This window comes from Rhinoraja longicauda, chromosome 6 (assembly GCF_053455715.1).
Source record: "Rhinoraja longicauda isolate Sanriku21f chromosome 6, sRhiLon1.1, whole genome shotgun sequence".
Lineage (NCBI taxonomy): Eukaryota > Metazoa > Chordata > Chondrichthyes > Rajiformes > Arhynchobatidae > Rhinoraja > Rhinoraja longicauda.
This window is the reverse complement of record NC_135958.1, coordinates 9,452,988-9,467,259: the sequence shown is the minus strand read 5'-3', so window position 1 is coordinate 9,467,259 and position 14,272 is coordinate 9,452,988. Positions and strand designations below refer to the sequence as shown.

Below are 14,272 nucleotides of genomic sequence, written 5' to 3'. Positions count from 1 at the left end.
ACACCCTCCTGCGCTCCAAGCCGACCCAGCCTCTCCCTGTAGATCAGATCCTCGAATCCTGGCATTAATGGTGGCGCAGCGGTAGAGTTGCTGCCTTACAGTGCCAGAGACATGGGTTTGATCCTGACTATGGGTGCTGTCTGTACGGAGTTTGCATGTTCTTCCTGTGACTTGCATGGGTTTTGTCCAGGTGCTCCAGTTTCCTCCCACACTCCAAAGACGTGCGGGTTTAAAGGTTAATTGGCATCTGTAAACTGACCCCACTGTGTAAGATAGAACTAGTGTATGGGGGATCAAGGGTCAGCATGGACTCGTGACAAGGGGGAAGGGGGTTGTTTGAAGGTTCATTAGCGAAACTTAGAGAAGTCAATGTTCATACCGTTAGGCTGTAAGCTGCTCAGTTAAGCTGTAATCAATACTCTATTCATCTTTATGCATCAACGTAGTTCTCAGTTTAGTTTAGTTTAGTTTAGTTTAGAGATACAGTACGGAAACAGGCCCTTCGGCCCACCGAGTCCACACCGACCAGCGATCCCCACACATTAACACCGTTCTACACACACTGGGAACAATTTTTACATTCATACCAAGCCAATTAACCTACAAACCTGCACGTCTTTGGAGTGTGGGAGGAAACCGAAGATCTCGGAGAAAACTCAGACGATCACAGGGAGAACATACAAACTCCGTACAGACAGCAACCGCAGTCGGTATCGAATCCAGGTCACCGGTGCTGCAAGCGCTGTAAGGCAGCAACTCTACCGCTGTGCCACCACGCCGACCCTGCGCCACCGCGCTGCCCCTGTGCTGTCCCTGCACCACCGCGCTGGCCCTGTGCTGTCCCTGTGCCATCGTGCTGCTCCTGTGCCACCGCGCCGCCCCTGTGCCACCCCTGTGCCGCCCCAGTGCCACCCCTGTGCCGCCCCTGTGCCACCCCTGTGCCGCCCCTGTGCCGCCCCTGTGCCGCCCCTGTGCTGCCCCTGTGCCGCCCCTGTGCACCGTGCTGCCCCTGTGCCACTGCACCGCCCCTGTGCACCATGCCGCCCCTGTACCGTCCCTGTGCCACCATGCTGCTCCTGTGCACCGTGCCGTCCCTGTGCCGTCCCTGTGCACCGTGCCATCCCTGTGCACCATGCTGCCCCTGTGCCGCCCCTGTGCCGCCCCTGTGCACCATGCTGCCCCTGTGCACCATGCCGCCCCTGTGCACCATGCTGCCCCTGTGCACCATGCCGCCCCTGTGCCGTCCCTGTGCCGCCCCTGTGCACCATGCCGCCCCTGTGCACCATGCTGTCCCTGTGCACCATGCCGCCCCTGTGCACCATGCTGTCCCTGTGCACCATGCCGCCCCTGTGCACCATGCTGTCCCTGTGCACCATGCCGCCCCTGTGCACCATGCCGCCCCTGTGCACCATGCTGTCCCTGTGCACCATGCCGCCCCTGTGCACCATGCCGTCCCTGTGCACCATGCCGCCCCTGTGCCGCCCCTGTGCCGCCCCTGTGCACCATGCCGCCCCTGTGCACCATGCCGCCCCTGTGCTGCCCCTGTGCCGTCCCTGTGCCGCCCCTGTGCACCATGCCGCCCCTGTGCCGCCCCTGTGCCGTCCCTGTGCCGCCCCTGTGCCGCCCCTGTGCTGCCCCTGTGCCGTCCCTGTGCCGCCCCTGTGCACCATGCTGTCCCTGTGCCACCGCGCCGCTGCAGCTTTTACTTTTTTCATAAAGTCTTCTATTATTTCATTTATACCACATCTGTCTCGATTTTCTGTTTTCCACTGCATTAGTCATTCTATACCGGCAATAGTCTGCACTAGTCTGCACGAGTCATTCTATATCGGCACTAGTCTGCACTCATTCTATATCAGCACTAGTCCACACTAGTTCTATATCAGCACTAGTCCACACTAGTTCTATATCAGCACTAGTCCACACTAGTTCTATATCAGCACTAGTCCACGCTAGTTCTATATCAGCACTAGTCCACCCTAGTTCTATATCAGCACTAGTCCACACTAGTTCTATATCAGCACTAGTCCACACTAGTTCTATATCAGCACTAGTCCACACTAGTTCTATATCAGCACTAGTCCACACTAGTTCTATATCAGCACTAGTCTACACTAGTTCTATATCAGCACTAGTCTGCACTAGTCTTTCTATTTCTCTTTCTTGTGCGTTTCTGCCTTTGTGGCTATTTGCACCCACGTCTATGCCAAAGTGTGGGTGTTTTTAAAGAGTTTTGATGCTTCTCAGCTGCTTATTCTTCTTGCCTCTGAATATTTAATGCTTTTGCTCACTATTTGACTCAGATGATCTGTTCCACTTTCCCATTTGCAGTCTCTCTTGGAATTGATGGCTTTTTCCATTATGTCGCCTCTATCTCATTCTACACTAATGCATCTGTTCACAGCACTGTATTTGGTTGTGAAATAAAAGGCTGAGATTTGAATAATTATTTAGTCTGCTCTCTACATCCATGTTGCCTGACTGCAAATTTACTACCAACTAGTAGAAAACTGCCTGATGACAACGAAATATCTAATGATATTAAATACCGTTTAATATTAATGTAAGATATAAGATATTTTAATATTGGAACAGAGAAGGCATTTAAAGGTAGAGTTTGGATGGCGACTCCATGTGTTACATTATTATCACATAAGTTTATATTAAATAAAATCTTACAAATAAGATATCATCTATCTATCTATCTATCTATCTATCTTGTTACATTATTATCACATAAGTTTATATTAAATAAAATCTTACAAATAAGATATCATCTATCTATCTATCTATCTATCTATCTATCTATCTATCTATCTATCTATCTATCTATCTATCTATCTATCTATCTATCTATCTATCTATCTATCTATCTATCTATCTATCTATCTATCTATCTATCTATCTATCTATCTATCTATCTATCTATCTATCTATCTATCTATCTATCTATCTATCTATCTATCTATCTATCTATCTATCTATCTATCTATCTATCTATCTATCTATCTATCTATCTATCTATCTATCTATCTATCTATCTATCTATCTATCTATCTATCTATCTATCTATCTATCTATCTATCTATCTATCTATCTATCTATCTATCTATCTATCTATCTATCTATCTATCTATCTATCTATCTATCTATCTATCTATCTATCTATCTATCTATCTATCTATCTATCTATCTATCTATCTATCTATCTATCTATCTATCTATCTATCTATCTATCTATCTATCTATCTATCTATCTATCTATCTATCTATCTATCTATCTATCTATCTATCTATCTATCTATCTATCTATCTATCTATCTATCTATCTATCTATCTATCTATCTATCTATCTATCTATCTATCTATCTATCTATCTATCTATCTATCTATCTATCTATCTATCTATCTATCTATCTATCTATCTATCTATCTATCTATCTATCTATCTATCTATCTATCTATCTATCTATCTATCTATCTATCTATCTATCTATCTATCTATCTATCTATCTATCTATCTATCTATCTATCTATCTATCTATCTATCTATCTATCTATCTATCTATCTATCTATCTATCTATCTATCTATCTATCTATCTATCTATCTATCTATCTATCTATCTATCTATCTATCTATCTATCTATCTATCTATCTATCTATCTATCTATCTATCTATCTATCTATCTATCTATCTATCTATCTATCTATCTATCTATCTATCTATCTATCTATCTATCTATCTATCTATCTATCTATCTATCTATCTATCTATCTATCTATCTATCTATCTATCTATCTATCTATCTATCTATCTATCTATCTATCTATCTATCTATCTATCTATCTATCTATCTATCTATCTATCTATCTATCTATCTATCTATCTATCTATCTATCTATCTATCTATCTATCTATCTATCTATCTATCTATCTATCTATCTATCTATCTATCTATCTATCTATCTATCTATCTATCTATCTATCTATCTATCTATCTATCTATCTATCTATCTATCTATCTATCTATCTATCTATCTATCTATCTATCTATCTATCTATCTATCTATCTATCTATCTATCTATCTATCTATCTATCTATCTATCTATCTATCTATCTATCTATCTATCTATCTATCTATCTATCTATCTATCTATCTATCTATCTATCTATCTATCTATCTATCTATCTATCTATCTATCTATCTATCTATCTATCTATCTATCTATCTATCTATCTATCTATCTATCTATCTATCTATCTATCTATCTATCTATCTATCTATCTATCTATCTATCTATCTATCTATCTATCTATCTATCTATCTATCTATCTATCTATCTATCTATCTATCTATCTATCTATCTATCTATCTATCTATCTATCTATCTATCTATCTATCTATCTATCTATCTATCTATCTATCTATCTATCTATCTATCTATCTATCTATCTATCTATCTATCTATCTATCTATCTATCTATCTATCTATCTATCTATCTATCTATCTATCTATCTATCTATCTATCTATCTATCTATCATCATCATCATCATATACATACAGCCGGAAACAGGCCTTTTCGGCCCTCCAAGTCCGTGCCGCCCAGTGATCCCCGTACATTAACACTATCCTACACCCACTAGGGACAATTTTTACATTTACCCAGCCAATTGACCTACATACCTGTACGTCTTTGGAGTGTGGGAGGAAACCGAAGATCTCGGAGTAAACCCACGCAGGTCACGGGGAGAACATACAAACTCCTTACAGTGCAGCACCCGTAGTCAGGATCGAACCTGAGTCTCCGGCGCTGCATTCGCTGTAAAGCAGCAACTCTACCGCTGCGCTACCGTGCTATCTATCTTTCTTTCTTTCTTTCTTTCTTTCTTTCTTTCTTTCTTTCTATCTATCTTTCTATCTATCTCTAATCCTCTCATCTTGTTTGTTCCGCATGTTTGTGCCATCGTTTTTTCTTTGTGTGGTTTGTTTCTTTGTGTGGTTTTCATCCAAAAAATGGTACACGATATCGCAACAATTTTTAGCACCACCTTACTCAACTTTATCCTGGGGACACCTTCATCCAAGTTTCATTCAAATTGGTCTTATATTTTTCAAGTTAGAGAGATTTTAAAGTTTTAAAATTGCCTTCTTAAACCAATGCTTGCCATGTTCACCGTATGACATCAAAATGGGACCCACGCGAGTGACGGACAATGAGGGAGGGGGGTCCACATTGACCGCCAGGGGCGGGACCCGCCAGAGTGACGGGAGTCGTGGCCAATGGGGGGGGGGGGCTAACTTTAACAAATGCGCTCCCCATCCCCCCCCCCCCCCCCCGGGAGGACCAGCGTTCATCCCAACGTGCCCTGCACCTGACCTTCCTCCCGTGATGCAGCACGGCGGCAGAGGGTCCAACAAGATGACCGTCGCTGTAGCTGTCGCTCACCGCCGATCAGCCTTGGACGCACGGGGCCCAGGTAAATGGCTTTTCCCTGTCCCCTCTCACCCGGTCATCGACCTGGGGGACACTCCCCACCCAGCAACAGGTCCACCGGTTCCTGGGCTCACAGGATCATCAGTTGTCAGGGCCGTCTTAACGCATGGGCCTGATGGGCATTTGCCCGGGGGCCCACGAGCATAGGGGCCCCATGCTGATCTGTGTATGTTAAGTGACTTGCAATAAATAAATACCACTTTAAAAATGTAGGTTCAATAAGTGCTTTTTTCACAACATTTTCGGTCACTAAGTGCTTCTCACAGCGATCTGTAAGTGCTTTTCGCAACAATGTAGCACCCTAAGTCCATCGCTAAGTGCTTTTCGGTAAGTGCTTTTCGCCGGCACAACAGGGGGGGGCTGGTAGGGAAAGGGGGGTGGGGGAGAGTAACGGTAGGGGCCCCAGTACACTGCTTTGCCCGGGGGCCCATAATGCTGTAAAAACGGACCTGTCAGTTGTGCGAGGGTTAACTGGCCCACACTTAAGACATGAATGTAAAATATTGAAGTTATTAAATATCTGGTAAAATATTAATGTCTCAGAAAACATAAGGTATTAATCTAAAATATTAAAAATATGAAATATCTTAAAAGGTAAAAATTAGGGTGAAAGATGGCACGGTGAAGCAGTGGTGAAGCGACTGCCTTACAGCTCCATAGACCTGAGTTCGTTCCTGACTATGGATGCTGTTTGTACGTTCTCCCTGTGACCGCGTGGGTTTTCTCCGGGTGCTCCGGTTTCCTCCCACACTCCAAAGACGTGCGGGTTTGTAGGTTATTTGGCCTCTGTGAATTGGCCCTAATGTGTAAGATAGAAATAGTGTAAAGGGGTGATCGCTGGTCAGCGTGGACTCGGTGGGCCAAAGGGCCTGTTTCCACGCTGTGTCACCCAACTAAACTAAACTAAACTGAACTGAACGAAACAAAATTAAATCGATTGAAGATCAACACACTTACCTTTCATTATCAAACGTCTTTCCAAATATTATGTTTTCCCTGATAGTCCCATGAAATATCCAAGCTTGCTGGGATACAAAAGCCAGCGATCCATTGACAGCAACCGTTCCACTGTGCAGATTCATCTGCAACAAGGAAAACAAATGATTAAACTTGATCATCTGGCTCTGCCTTTGCAACATGAAAATGGACCCAATGTCAACTTCCTGCCCAAATCTTCAGTGATGAATCCACTTATGATTTGATGGGAAAATCAAACATTTTCCTGAAGTTATTTGGAAGATTTGCACAGCCCGGGTTCGATCCCGGGTTCGATCCTGACCTCGGGTGCAGTCCGTGTGGAGTTTGCACGTTCTCCCATGTGACCGCGTGGGTTTTCTCCGGGTGCTCCGGTTTCCTCCACCTCTCAAAGGTGTGCGGGTTTGTAGGTTAATTATTCCTCTGTAAAGTTTCCGCTAGTGTGTCGGGGAGTGGATGAAAAAGTGAGATAACATAGAACTAGTATGAACAGATGATTGATGGTCGGCATGGATTCGGTGGGCCGAATGGCCTGCTTCCATGTTGTATCTTCCAATCCACAAGATGCAATTTTACAATAAGGGATTATATCTAACAGCAGAGTCATAAGCACATACATTTTATTTGGTAAACAAACAGTGCAGTCTCGGAACAACATACTTTCCTCTCAAGTTACTGCAGTGACAGTCGCAATAAATATATCCATCAGCCTTTTTGTTACTTATGGGGAGTTTTTCGGAAGCACAGCGTGGCCCACGGAGTCCACGCCAACCACCATAGTCTCACCCATTGACACGTTACAGACACTTTCACATCCACCACCAACACAATAGAGGCAATTTACAGACTCAGGAACAGCTTCTTCCCCTCTCTTATCAGGCTTCTGAACGGTTCCTTCCATAAGCTAGGGTACTGTCCGATTCACCTCTACCCCATTGTGGTCATTGGACTTTGGCTCTGGAACTGATGCATGGATTTGGACCAAACGTGGGCAGGTGGGACTAGTGTAGATGGGGCATGTTGGTCGGCATGGGCAAGCTGGGCCGAAGGGCCTGTTTCCATGCTATATGACTCCAAGATACTCTACAATGCTGAGAACTATATTCTGCACTTTGTATCTTCCCCTGTACTCTATCTACCATACTTGAGTTTGACTTGATTGTATTTATGTATATTATACCTGATCTGTTTGCATAACAAGCAAAACAATGCTTTCGTTGTACCTCGACACACGTGACAGGAACAAACATAAACCTAAACATATATACATGTAACATGGAAACATAGAAAATAGGTGCAGGAGGAGGCCATAGGCCATATGATCATGGCTGATCATCCAAAATCAGTAACCCGTTCCTGCTTTCTCCCCATATCCCTTGATTCTGTTAGCCCTAAGAGTTAAATCTAACTCTCTCTTGAAAACATCCAGTGAATTGGCCTCCACTGCCTTCTGTGGCAGAGAATTCCACAAATTCACAACTCTGTGGGTGATTTAAAAAAAAAACTCATCTCAGTCCTAAATGGCCTACCCCTTATTCTTAAATTGTGACCTCTGATTCTGGACTCCCCCAACATCAGGAACATATTTCCTGCATCTAACCTGTTCAATCCCTTAAGAATTTTATATGTTTCTATAAGATACCCATTCATCCTTCTAAATTCCAATGAATATAAGCCCAGTCGATCCATTCTTTCATCATATGTTAACAGTCCGCAGATGGAATCAGTCCTGTTATCAAACAGTAAAATGTACATACCTCTCCAAGCAGAGCAGATAGTAAAGAACTCTTTCCACTTCCCACATTTCCACAAACTCCCAAAAGCATTCCCTAAAAAAGTTACCATAAATTTATTTGGTTGACACTTGAAAACAAGATAAGTTTCAATGTCTTGTTTGACAGCTGAAGGGAAAGTAGTATGTACCGGTTCCAAGTAGAAGGTAAGGTTGCAAAGAGTCATAGAGGCAACGCCATCTTCCTCTGATACAGTTTCAGGGGTCGTTTCTCGCACCTGCCCATTAATATTGGCCTGCTGTGTTTTGTTGGTGTGAAAGTCCTCTTTTGTATTTAAGGCCTCGTCACCAGGATCGGATGTTCCTTCATTGGCCTTTGCACTGCTCCATGAAAGCGATGCATTTTCCAACAGCAATGCATAAGGCGAGTCTTGCAGAGATTTCACGTAGACTTCCGGTTTCTCCATCACCAAAATGTTCTAATAAACAAAATATTAAATGCAATGCAATGTACAAACCAGATTCAGGGACAGTTTCTTCCCAGCTGTTATCAGGCAACTGAACCATCCTACCGCAACCAGAGAGTGGTTCTGAGCTACTATCTACCTCACTGAAGACCCTCAGACTATCTTTAATCGGACCGTATTGGACTTTATCTTGCATAGAAACATAGAAACATAGAAAATAGGTGCAGGAGTAGGCTATTCAGTCCTTCGAGCCTGCACCGCCATTCAATATGATCATGGCTGATCATCCAGCTCAGTAACCTGTACCTGCCTTCTCTCCATACCCCCTGATCCTTTTAGCCACAAGGGCCACATCTAACTCCCTCTTAAATATAGCCAATGAACTGGCCTCAACTACCTTCTGTGGCAGAGAATTCCACAGACTCACCACTCTGTGTGAAGAAATGTTTTCTCATCTCGGTCCTAAAAGACTTCCCCCTTATCCTTAAGCTGTGACCCCTGGTTCTGGACTTCCCCAACATCGGGAACAATCTTCCCGCATCTAGCCTCTCCAACCCCTTAAGAATTTTATATGTTTCAATAAGATCCCCCCCTCAGTCTTCTAAATTCCAGCAAGTATAAGCCCAGTCTATCCAGTCTTTCTTCATATGAAAATCCTGCCATCCCAGGGATCAATCTGGTGAACCTTCTCTGTACTCCCTCTAAGGCTAGAATGTCTTTCCTCAGATTAGGAGACCAAAACTGTACACAATACTCCAGTTGCGGTCTCACCAAGGCCCTGTACAACTGCAGCAGAACCTCCCTGTTCCTATACTCAAAATGTTATTCCCTCCAACACGTATCTGTGCACTGTGGACGGCTCGATTGTAATCATGCATCTGTCTTTCCACTGACTGGACAGCACGCAACAAACAAGCTTTTCACTGTACCTCGGTACACGTGACAATGGATCAAGCTTAGCTAAACTGAACTAAACTAAACTAAATTAAACTAAACTAAACTTGAGAATATTTAATCACCCTTTTCAAAACAACTTATGTCTGTTTTTTTAAACTGAGGTGTAAAATTATCATAAATATATTATTTAACCTTTAATCTTCTCAAAGAAACTCTGGCCTCTCCAAACGCTTTAACCGAATAGGGAAGAGTGACCAACGTGAATTTCATGACATTGAAGATCGCAATCACAGTGAACGCCTAGAATGATGGGAGAAATTAAAGGCAGAGTTTAGTGGAATTCATTTAAAACCAGGAAGGAACTGCAGATTGCCGGTTTACACCAAAGGTAGACACAAAAAGCTGGAGTAACTCAGCAGGCCAGGCAACATCTCTGAAGAAAAGGAATAGGTGACGTTTCAGGGTCGAGACCCTTCCTCAGACTGAGAGTCAGGGGAGAGGGTAACTAGAGTATGAAAAGATACAAAGAACAAATGAATGAAAAGTATGCAAAAGGACAAATCAAAGCCAGACAGACGAACAAGGAAAGGTGGAGCCCACAATGGTCCATTGTTGGCTGTGGAGAAGGTGATAACGAGTGAATACAAAGAGTGAGACAAAGCACAATGGCAGTGAAGCAAGCAGGATGACTAGGGTGGGGGAGGGACGGAGCGAGAGGGAATGCAAGGGTTACTTTTGTTTAATTTAGTTTAGTTTAGGTCCTTCCACCCACCGAGTCCGCAATGACCAGCGATCCCCGCACACTAACACTATCCTACACCCACTGGGGACAATTTTACATTAACACCAAGCCAATTAAACTACAAACCAGTATATCTTTGGAGTGTTGGAGGAATCCGAAGATCTTGCAGAATACCCACACAGGTCACGGGGAGAACATACAAACACCCTACAGACAGCACCCGTAGTCAGGATCGAACCCGGGTCTCTGGCGCTGTAAGGCAGTAGCTCTACCGCTGCACCACCGTGCCACCCTTACTTGAAGTTAGAGAAATCAATATCCATATGATATGGCGGCACGGTGGCGCAACGGTAGAGTTGCTGCTTTACAGCGAATGCAGCGCCGGAGACTCAGGTTCGATCCTGACTACGGGTGCTGTACTGTAAGGAGTTTGTACGTTCTCCCCGTGACCTGCGTGGGTTTTCTCCGAGATCTTCGGTTTCCTCCCACACTCTAAAGACGTACAGGTATGTAGGTTAATTGACTGGGTAAATGTAAAAATTGTCCCTAGTGTGTGTAGGATAGTGTTAATGTGCGGGGATCGGCGCGGACTTGGTGGGCTGAAAAGGCCTGTTTCCACGCTGTATCTGAAATATGAAAAATAAAATAATAGTATGGTCATAAGGTCATAAGTGATAGAGCCATTCGAATCAGGCCATTTGGCACCTCAAGTCTACTCTGCAATTCAATTATGGCTGATCTATCTCTCCCTCCTAGCCCCATTCTTCTGCCTTATCCCCATAACCCCTGACACCTGCACTAATCAAGAATCTATCTCTGCCTTAAAAATATCCACTGACGGCCTCCACAGTTGTATGCGGCAATGAATCCCACAGTTTCACCACCCTCTGACTAAAGAAATGTCTCCGTATCTCTTTCCTAAAAGAAGGTCCTTTAATTCTGAGGCTATGACCTCTAGTTCTAGATTCTCCCATTAGTGGAAACATCCTCTCCACATCCACTCTATCCAAGCCTTTCACTATTCTGTACGTTTCGATGAGGTCCCCCCTCATTCTTCTAAACTCCAGCGAGTACAGGCCCAGTGCCGACAAAGGCTCATCAGTGGTTTGTTTGCGACACTCTGTCTGTGCTTACCTTGGATACGGTCAGCTCGTAACCCAATAGTGTGTGCACAACAAAGGTGAGGACTGTGGCAAATGCTGGCACCATCGGTGCCATGGAAGTGTTGACACTCTGAACATATCCGGCTTTTTGAAGTATTTTTTTTTCCTTTTTCCTCACATCTGCATTGGAAAATGAACAATATAAATTATCCTGATCTAGAGTCCGCACTGACCAGCGATCCCCGAAACACTAGCAACATCCTACATACACTAAGGACAATTTACAATTTACAGAAACCAATTCATCTACAAACCTGCACGTCTTTGGAGTGTGGGAGGAAACCGGAGCACCCGGAGAAAACCCACGTGGTCACGAGGAGAATGTAAAAACTCCGTACAGACAACACCCGTAGTCAGGATCAAACCCCGGTCACTGGCGCTGTGAGACAGTAACTCCACTGCTGCTCTACTGTGCATGCTTCAAACCACGTTTAAAGTAATGGTACGAACTTAACATTCATATTGTTTAAAATGCAATAACAAGGAAGTGCAGATGCTGGTTTATACCAAAGATTGTTCAAATGATACGAAAACATTTTTCTAGTAAATGATACTACTTCACATTTTGATTTTGAAAACAGCTTTAAAGGCATTTTGTAACCCACTGTGTTTAAAGAAACAACAACAGGTTCAAGACTTACATCTTCCCCATAGTCCATCAGGCTCTTGAACACGACACAACACCCACTTCAACCATGAACTTCTATGGACAGACATAAAATGCTGAAGTAACTCATCGGGATAAGCAGCATCTCTGGATAGAAGGAATGGGTGAAGAAGGGTCCTGACCCAAAACGTCACCCATTTCCTTTTCTCTACAGATGCTGCCTGTCCCGCTGAGTTACTCCAGCATTTTGTGTCTATCTTCGGTTTAAACCATCATCTGCGGTTCCTTCCTAAACAGAGGAACTTCTATGGACTGTCTTTGATTGCATTAAGGACTATGACGGGTTTTTTGCACTAGTAATATGGTTACTAGTTTATTGGGTTATTTTGTTTATTATATATTAACTGTGTATATTGCATTTCCAGGCATGTTAAGCTGCTGAAAGTAATAATTCCAATGTTCCATTGAATGGCAATGAATGGCAATGAAACACACTGCGTTACAATTGTTTCGTTGGGTTGCTGTTGTCTAAATTACTTAAATTATTGCATCGTATGGGAGGCGCATTCCCAATCTCGTTGTACCTCTGGGTACAATGACAATAAAGATATATTGTATTGTATTGTATTGTATTGTATTCTCTTGACTCATTCACTCATTCTCTAAGTTACTTTAAGTACTACATAAAACAAACTTTTCCAGTGTGCACAAAAACTTCAAAGAAGAACGAGGATGTCAAAATGGCTTTTTATGTAGAACGTCGTATTTATATGTAGAACACAAAGTGCTGGAATGATGGCGGCGCTGCCCTAGCAGCTGCGGCTTACCTGCAGTCCGTTTGTCTTTGTGTTTTTTGTTGGGGGATTTTGTCTTAATTGTAAATGTGATGTCGTGTTTTTGTGTTTGTGTACTATGTGTGTGTGTGTGGGGGGGGGGGGGGGGGGGGGGGGAGGGAGGAACTGTAAAATTGTATATTTGTCCCTTCCGAACGGAGACCCGACCTTTGTTTTCTAGGTCGGGTCTCCGCTCCTGCTGCGGCCTACCATCGGCCAAACTCCTGGAGCTGGCGGCCTCCAGGGCTCTGGTTCGCAGAGCCCGCGGACCAGACTCACCATCACCGGAGCCGGCCGTTCTCGGAGGCTGCGGGAGCGGCTGCGACTCGCCTTAGGCTCGGGCCGCGTGGATGCCGACATCGGGAGCTCCGGCAGCGGCAGCGTGTTCGCCCGCCCCGGATCGCGGGGCTTGGGTCACGGACATTTCACCGTCCGGCGCGGCCTAAAATAGGCCACGGAATTTTCTCTGCTCGGCGGGGGCTTCAATGTCGGGAGCCCCGACCGCCCCGACTTGCAGCGGGGCTTGGGTCGGCCCGTTGCGGACATTTCACCGTCCGGCGCAGCCTGGAACATGGCAACGACAACAGCCTGACCGCAGGAGAAGACGGCAGGGGAAGAGAAAAGACATTCTGGCCTTCCATCACAGTGAGGAGGGGACTGGAGGAGACTCACTGTGATGGATGTTTCTTTTTGGGGGGTTTTGTGTTGGTTGGGGTTGTGTAATTTGCTTATTTTATTGCTCTTATTGTTGGACTGTAGGTGACGAAATTTCGTTCAAAAAACTTGTTTTTTGGATGACAAATAAAGATATCTTGAATCTTGAATCTTGAATCTTGAACTCAACGGTTCAGGCAGCATCCCTGGAGGACATGGATAGGCGACGTTTTGGGTCAGAACCCTTCTTCAGAAAAATCACCTATCCATGTTCTCCAAAGATGCTGCCTGACCCGCTGAGTTACTCCAGGGCTTTGTGTTTAGTTTACAGCGTGGAAAAAGGCCCCTCGGCCCATCAAGTCCATGCTGACCATCGATCACCTGTTCACACTAGTTCTAGGTTATCCAACTTTTTCATCGGGGGCAACTTTACAGAGGGCCAATTAACCTACAAACCCGCACGTCTTTGAGATTTGGGAGGAAACCGGAGAAAAACTATGGGGTCACAAGGAGAACGTACAAACTCCAGACAGACAGCACCCGAGGTCAGCATCCAACTTGGGTCTCTGGCACTGTGGGGCAGCAACTCTACCACTGTGCCGCTTTTCCACACAAGATTCCAGCTTCTGCAGTTCCTTATGTTTCAGCTTCCGTTCAGTTCAGTTTAGTTTATTGGCACGTGTATCGAGGTACAGTGAAAA

The 14,272-nt window shown here is 44.3% G+C and overlaps 1 protein-coding gene across 6 annotated transcripts in view; it reads right to left on the bottom strand.

Annotated features, from left to right (window-relative positions):
- LOC144594212 (ATP-binding cassette sub-family C member 12-like) overlaps positions 1-14,272 on the bottom strand; it is a 95,135-nt gene that overhangs the window by 51,685 nt on the left and 29,178 nt on the right. For 5 of the 6 annotated variants that reach the window (XM_078400424.1, XM_078400423.1, XM_078400428.1 and 2 more), the window contains 5 exons: positions 11,449-11,597; positions 9,765-9,872; positions 8,400-8,687; positions 8,234-8,305; positions 6,459-6,583 (listed from right to left, as the gene is read on the bottom strand). In XM_078400424.1, coding sequence (XP_078256550.1) covers positions 6,459-6,583; positions 8,234-8,305; positions 8,400-8,687; positions 9,765-9,872; positions 11,449-11,597 — 742 coding nt within the window. The remainder of the gene's footprint in view (positions 1-6,458; positions 6,584-8,233; positions 8,306-8,399; positions 8,688-9,764; positions 9,873-11,448; positions 11,598-14,272) is intronic. The other variant, XM_078400426.1, reaches the window with a different exon arrangement.